The sequence below is a fragment of the Erpetoichthys calabaricus genome, chromosome 3, assembly GCF_900747795.2.
Source record: "Erpetoichthys calabaricus chromosome 3, fErpCal1.3, whole genome shotgun sequence".
NCBI lineage: Eukaryota > Metazoa > Chordata > Cladistia > Polypteriformes > Polypteridae > Erpetoichthys > Erpetoichthys calabaricus.
Genome location: NC_041396.2, coordinates 119,025,330 through 119,033,203, shown reverse-complemented (window position 1 = coordinate 119,033,203; position 7,874 = coordinate 119,025,330). Strand labels below are relative to the sequence as shown.

At 37.4% G+C, this 7,874-nt stretch overlaps 1 protein-coding gene and 1 long non-coding RNA gene across 2 annotated transcripts in view; both read right to left on the bottom strand.

Moving 5' to 3' along the window:
- Positions 1–794: 794 nt before the first annotated feature.
- LOC127526990 (uncharacterized) lies at positions 795–5,320 on the bottom strand. Its single transcript, XR_007934356.1, has 2 exons — positions 1,330–5,320; positions 795–1,242 (listed from the first exon to the last, which is right to left on the bottom strand). It is a non-coding gene; the product is annotated as an uncharacterized LOC127526990 (long non-coding RNA).
- Positions 5,321–7,019: 1,699 nt separating this feature from the next.
- Positions 7,020–7,874, bottom strand: part of LOC114649336 (calpain-2 catalytic subunit-like) — a 135,022-nt gene continuing 134,167 nt past the window's right edge. The window contains exon 11 of the mRNA XM_051924274.1: positions 7,020–7,263. Coding sequence (XP_051780234.1) covers positions 7,037–7,263 — 227 coding nt within the window. The 3' untranslated portion in view covers positions 7,020–7,036. The remainder of the gene's footprint in view (positions 7,264–7,874) is intronic.

Here is a 7,874-nt window from a genome sequence, read left to right as displayed (position 1 = left end):
CCTTAACGGGGAAGGCTTGGTGTTGATGAAAGAATCGAGGCGCCAGCCGACCGGGATGTAAATCAAGAGCACCCTGATTCGGTGCTGGAGACAGTAGGAAGAGAAACGCCTTTTAGACGACGTCACACGTCCTGAGCGGCCCGGACAAGTCATCCGATTACCAGCTCGTTATCTACATTTTGAAGTGTCCTCGGGGGTGAGGAGCTAGTAGGGGGGGAAAGAAATTGCCACTGAGGCGGTGTATTCTAAAAAGTTAAAAAAAGAAAGGGGGCGGGCAGAGACACAACTGCCACTCTTAATAAGCAGCCTCTTGGATGCTGGGGAGGAGGGAATTTTGGAAAGGAGGTTCAGGTAAAAGAAAAGTGTGTTTAACTCGTGGTGTGGGATGGTTTTGAGTTCTGTGCTTGTTTGTTTGTCCAGTTTTTTTGGACAATTACCACCACTTGCTTGCGAGCTTTATTTGCCCACCTGGGAAGGGATACTACAATATGTATATGATTGTTCAGGCCTATTTTTATGCATTTGAATATGAAGCAGCAGATTCTGCTAAAGAATATGTTTTGTAATATTTATACCATTTCATAAGGAAATAATAACAAAGTAGTTTGTATTAAATTTAAAGGCATTTTCAAAGAACAATGTATATTAAGTTAACAAATTCTGATAGGTACTGCTTGTTATTTTACAGTTTCACACCACTTTCATTAAATGCCTGAACATCACCAGTGCCTTGTTAAAGGAGTGTATAGCTCGCTGCATAACTACACACACAAACGGGCAGAAGACTCCTCAAGTTATATTTGGTTTTTAACACCTTTATTTCATTTATATCATTTTTATAAAAGTTTAACATTTTTCCACTAAATAAAAGTAACTTCCAGGGAAGTTTAGTAGCTGCATGCATTTGTCACTATAAACTTTTTTCCTCTGTTCATTTGTCATTTTACTCCAATACCCTTAACCAATTTTATAAAATAAAATGAAAAGTATATTCAATCTTGTTTGAAATACGTTTCAGCAAACTACACGTTACATTATGTTATCCTTAGTCTTGAAGAAAAGAGACAAAATGAAGCCTGCTGAGACATTTTTCTCTGAAGTGAAGGGTACAACTAAATACATTCCAGGATCCAGCAGAAACCTTTCAGATACTCCCCGGATATCTTTATCACATTTGACCATGCCAACAGGTGAATTAGCATGGAAGAATGCACGAGTGAAATCATCTTCCTGGATATCAGTCTAAAAAAAGTAAATATATGTCAAAAGAAATACCCTAGTAAGTGTAATCCAATAGGATTGATTGAATTTGTAAAATTAAGTACTTACTTTTGATGGTACCTGAAAAGGGGAAAGAAAACAAAACACTTTGGTTAAGTTTGCTTTCAACAGTAATTACAACTTACACATTTCATAGTTTTAATAAGGTTATTGAAATTTAATTTTGGTTGAGGGTGTACTATAAAAATCAACCAATTAATGTGTGCCAATTTTCATTGTGCATAAAATTGATGTACCTGTATATGAGTGATTTTCATAGTTGGAAATATTAGGTGGGTCATTAACACTCTAAGGTGTTTTTTTTTTTTAATACAAGCCTGCTGAATATATTTCCGTAGCAAATAAAATCATAGTAAGTAGCAAAGCCGTTAGCTACAGGGTCCATACATTCTTTCGTTAACTGCATGCTAAAATAGGGGGTGCCACATTTATGCGTAACTCTAAATCAAGGCAGAAAATACACTACTTTAGTATAATTTTCTTTTTTACAGTTTTAAAATGTGCAGACAGAGTATACTGTCTTGATGTTTCAACACCTGCCATAATAGCACATTTATTGTACCCAATAAAACACATATGGTGATTATACAGAGTAACAAAGCAAAATTGGGAAAAAAAACATTGCCCCCCCCCCCCCATGTGTTATGGATACTTTTAGTTCTCACCTAACATCTCTCTTCTTCTTGCAACTCTTTTGACCCTATGGGATTTGTTCACTGTACTTCTAGTACACTATGCAACAAGCTTTAACACTCACTAGTGGCATCACCATCTAGATTGGCCTGAAGAATTGCCACTTCATTGCCTGTGTCATATTTTCTCTCTTATTACTAAAGACTTCCGCAGGTTTACCATCTCTATTATATTGCTTTAGTTGTGCTCCTACACCAGCCAACTCCAATGTCAGACAAAAATACACATTCAAAAGACATTTCTTGCTGGACCCATATTTACAGTATTTAACAGCCAGAATGTCTTTATCAGTGTTAGTATGCATAATTCCTACGATAAACAAAACTGAAAATTGAAAAACCTTTAGCTTTAGGGTGATAAAACTTTGAAATAATCCAACAACAAATCCTAAAAACGCTCAAGTATTAAAAGCATCAACACCTATTATCTATTATTTAACTCAGACTTGTTCATCCAGATTTGCAGGTGTAGCTATATCATGATGGTTAAATATTTGAGTAAAGTTTGTTAGTAAGGCTATCACATCTAAAAAATTTTTTGAATATCATTAGCATTTCATTCCATTCATGTCTCCTTGTTACCTGTTCCACCTTTGCTCAAGTTAAAATTCTAATCTTTGGGTAAGGTTTTCAGAAACCAGCCTTTTCTCTACTAGAGTGTCATTTTCAGCCAGGATTATGGACCTTTTAAGTTTTTTTTTTTTAAGGATGTTTTTGCTATACCAGAATTTTATACAGATGGTAACCTAACATTGTCAGTACTACATTTTACTTGTAAGAGGATTATAAAAGTTTTGGCAGTGATTCAAATTTAACACAATAAACAGTACAATTATTTCTTGTATCATATCCAAGATACTGTCAACATGTCATTATTTATATGAATTTAATTGTTTGCTGAAAGGTAGCAAGAGCATTCTTTCCTTTCACAAACAGGTGCCAACATGCTCCAATTCCTGGTGTGAGTTCACGAGATATCTTGAAAGACCTGAAAAGTCAGGAGCACTAAAACAAGTAAATAATATTTCACGGAATATACATCCTATTTCTACTCAAGGAAGTCAAAACGTCTTGTTTCAACTACCATTTAAAACATAATGCTTAAAAGAATTTTCAGCGCTTTAAAATAATTGCAAATCTTTTCAAATGTAAAATGTTGCAAAGAAGAAACTTCCATTATATCTTAAATGATGACTAAGCTTGATTTCAGTTAATGCCATATTTTGAAGCAACAAGATGGAACATCTTCTCTCAAAATTAAAAAATAACTGGTCAATAACACATTTTTCTGAGTAACCATGTTAAGACCAGCCTTACAGACCAGTTTTCCCATCACTATTTTACATTACAGAAGAACACAATCAAGTCAGAATCTCTCTCTCTGTCTATTATATAATGTTACCTTCAAAGTAAATGAACAGCTAGAGATTGCCTTAACCAGTGAAGGGCAACCACACCTAGAATATCTATTGACCCTCATTAGGGTTTTTTCTCTTCTTCCTTGTACAGTAGAACCTCTGGTCACAAACGTTTCCGAACACGTACAAATCGGGTTACGATCAAAAAGTTTGCCAAAATTTTGCATCTGTTCATGACCACATGCTCTGGTGGCGAACAAAAACACTGGCGGCCAGTTTCCCTATGCGTGTTCGTACACGCCAATGATTTGCCATTCTCCGTTTCCCATTTTCTTTTGTTTGCATATACAGGGCCTAACAAAGCAGCTGATGTTGCAAAAGGAGTTATAATGTTAACCAAGCAGAGGCCTCAAGTTCTGGAAGAGGTAGAAAAACTGTTGCTAGTGTGGTTGAACGAGAAGCAACTTGCAGGAGATAGCATAAGCGAGCCGATCATATGTGAGAAAACCAGGAAGATTCATGGCGATTTGCTGAAAAAAAAATCCTTCTTTTAGTGGTGAAGGTGAGGAATTTAAAGTCAGTAGAGCAGGCATGTCAAACACGCAGCCCCCGGGCCGCATGTGGCCCGCAACAGAAATCTGTGCGGCCTGCATGACAGATCCTAGTTAGCATTGAACTTGTACAAAATGATTGATTCAATCACAAACGACAGTATTCTGCATCTTCGGTGTTACTTATTGACTTTTCTTACTTCTGCCTTCTGACAAAAGCGCGTTTTCCCATGGCATTACGGTACCGGAAACGTCATCTGCTAGTATAGCCACGAGCCTTGACCAAAGTTAATGAGCCGCAGCGTCACAACTGAAGTGCTAGGCTGCAGCAGGAGTGGCCTTAGGCATGTGCAAACTGTGCACCTGCACAGTGCAGCCAAATCCCAGGGGCCGCCACGCCAATATATATTGAATATAAAACAGAAAGAGAAAATAACGACACAGCTGACGGCAATGTGGCCGAAAAACATTCTGTTTCTTGTTAATTAGTACACTGTATTTACAAATGTCGCTAGAGTCGGAGCAGTAAGCTATATGTAGTATTATAACGTTCTGCCGTAATGAGAATATCATGGGCCGCCACTTGGTTTTCAAGTTGCGGACACGCGTATATAGAAGCGTGTCATGAGCATGAGGCGGCTATGCAGTGTCCGCAACGGATGCGGCCATCCGCCGTGCATAAGATACCGTATTGACATTGCCAGGCGAAGGGGCCACTGATTCTTTCTCTGCCCAGGGCCGCCACGAGCCTAGAGCCGCCCCTGCTAAGGCTACACTGCTGACTGGGTTGCTGAGACTGGCCACTGGGCAGAACTGACCATTACGAGTAGTAATAGCCCGCATATTTTCACATTTTTTTGGTCTAATTTCATGTAATTTTGTGCTAGTATTGTAACGAACAGTTAGTGCAGACTACAGCTGAAGATCTGAAGTGGACGCGAGAAGTTGGTGAGTTGTTTATTAACATTTTTGTGATTTTGAGTTTGTAAAATTATTGTAGGTCAGGTGGCTTTTTGCATATTGGCTTATTTTACAATATAAACTTTGAAGTAAACTTAGTAAAGTAAAAATTGATTTGTGGAGGATTTGTTTTCCAACTTGAATTACTGAGCAATGAATTCAGTGAGCATTTTCGTGATTTCAGTTCACACAAACATGCAGGGCATTGCGCTGTTCTCTTACAACGTTGAGAATGCGCCTGAGAATATCCAAATGGAATTGCTTGAAGTGCAGTCAGATTCTATTCTGAAGGCAAAATACAATGAAGTTGGTGTGCCAGGCTTGTATGCTTACCTGCCACCATCGTATGTGCAGATCCGTAAATTGGCATCGAGAGTACTGTCTATTTTCGGAAGCACTTACCTTTGTGAGCAACTGTTTTTGTTAATGAAAGCTACCAAAACCCCACATCGCTCAAGACTTACTGTCAAGCACCTTTCATCCCTCATAAAAGTTGCAGCTGCACAAGATTTCAAGCCTGATATTGACGAACTGGTTACTAACAAGAGATGCCAAGTGTCGGGACAAAAGAAATAAATCTCACACTGTAAGGCTCCTATATAAGCAATGAATATAATATAATGAATATCAATCATCAAGACAATATATAAAAGCGGTCGGGATTGTCCTTCCGTCCCGTGAGTGCAAAGCGTAGCGGTATTTCGCTTATCACAGACTTACTACTTGTGGCTTGCGGTACGAAGCGTCGCGATGTGAGCAGAGTTGTGATGCTCCCTTCGTTCCCTTGCTTTTGTGCGCAATGCGCTGGAAAAATAGACAAAATTATGTCTCTGGAAATAATTAATGTTGATGGAGTACAAATGCCTCACCGCGTAGTAAATATCAGGGGAGATGGTGCTTGCTTATTCTCATCTATAGCTTATTTAGTGCATGAAACTCCGTCTTTAGCAGTACAGATTCCGGCTGACATTGTACGACATGTTTCAGCCATTTACAATGATGCCGTCAGGAATCTCTTATACAAATGAGCTTCAGTATCTCACTGAAATGTGAAAGTCTCAAAATTATGGTACCATTTCTGAGCTAATGACAGCGGGAGAGTTGTTCCCCTATGAGTTTCAAGTATATTATTATGGAATCCTACACTCCCAAGTTTGGACAGGCACTCGAGGGGATAAAAAACTTAGGTTTTCGGGAGATGTTATGAATGGGCACTTTGATGTTCTCACTCCCTACACTTAAATGCCTGATGTACACATGGAGCGCACACAAATTGAGGATAAAAGTCGGTCGCCTTAAAAGGAGGGTGAGCCTAGTAATATAATAAGGACCTAGCTAAGAGGTTAAGACTCTAATTCTACACTGTTATGTAGAGACTGCATGGAAATAAATTGCTTTTCTTTAAACTTTAAACTTTAAGTGTTACATTTTTTAAAGTTTTCAGTATTGGAAAGAAAGCTACAGTAACTTTGTATAATAGTATAATAGTTTTTATTACAGTACGGCCCGCTGACGCACGTATGGTAGTTGTAGCGGCCCACCAATGGTAGTGAGTTTGACATGCCTGCAGTAGAGGATGGTGTGAAACGTTTTGCAAGAGAAGTGGCATTTAATTTTTTTCCCTATGCTTAAAACTCATAAAAAAAGTGTTTACAGCAAGCAGTTCGTAAGGGTCAAGCGCAAACTCTTACAATGTTAGTTTTCTCTGTTGTTTAAGGTTTTCTCAGTGTTGTTCAATGTTTTTACATTTAGTTTACTATTACACTGTGCATTCTATGGTATAATTAACTATTTTTGTCCTTAAAAAAAAAATTTTTACATACAGTTCGTATGGTCTGGAACGGATTAATTGTATTTACATACAATTTTATGGGGAAATTACATTTGGGTCGCGTCCAGAGTTCTGGAACAAATTACGGTCGTGACCAGAGGTACCACTGTATGTCATTCCATTTACTTGAAAGCCATCTTTACTTAGTACATTACATGATATATTATTCTCTTTTTTAGTTTTTTGCCTCATTTTCCAATGACACTTGATTATTCAGTTTTCTATATCTAATCTCTTAGGATGCAATTTAATACAAAACAATGTCAAACCAATAAGCATTTTAAGTTATTCTAACTTTCTTGGTCTTAATCTTTACACAATTTTAACTCTTATGATAATAAGCCAAAATTTCAACACAACCAGTTAAGACTTTATACAGACAGACAAATAAAGCAACAATAAATGCACAAATTTTAAAATTCCAACCTTGTAAATAGATACACCTATGGGCACGTGAGAGTTTTGGCATCTGTGCTTACTGGATGGTTTTTGCATAAGATATACTACAAAGTTATAAGATGTTGAAGAATGTGTATCAAGCGTTTCTGATGTCAGATTAATGAGTCTGTGAGGATTCCTCCAAAATGTGTCTACGAGAGAAAAAATAAAAAAAGCAGATTATGTTAATGCAAGTTAGGAACTAGAGCAAAAACTGACAACAGCCCTTCTTGTAATATGCTGCTTATTTTTAATACAGCTAAGCATTTCCTAAACACTTTGCAGGTAAATAGTGGAAGCATCATTATAATCACAATCACAATCACATTCTTTTTAAATTTTATTTGAAGAAAACAACATTCCATATGATCAAGTCTAACTTATACAACAAAGAAGATAACATTACATACAATCAAGCTGAACTTAACAAAACAGAATTCAACCCCCACCCGAGAGAAAGAGAGGATAGCCACAGCAAGAGCAAATCTTTAAAAACAATAAAGAAGGGACAATGTTCTTTTCCCCGATATAAATACTTATTCTAAAATTTTACTCCTTAGATCTTGCCATATTTTACAAAAGTCTTGAATAGATATGTGAGAATTTTATTTTTTCCAATTTCAAATAGTATAGAACATCAGTTACCCACTGACTTATAAAAGGGGGGTTGGGATTCTTCCAGCAGGATAAGTCTATGTGTTAGTAGTGTGGTATACAGTGATCCCTCGCTATATCGCGCTTCACCTTTCGCGGCTTCACTCCA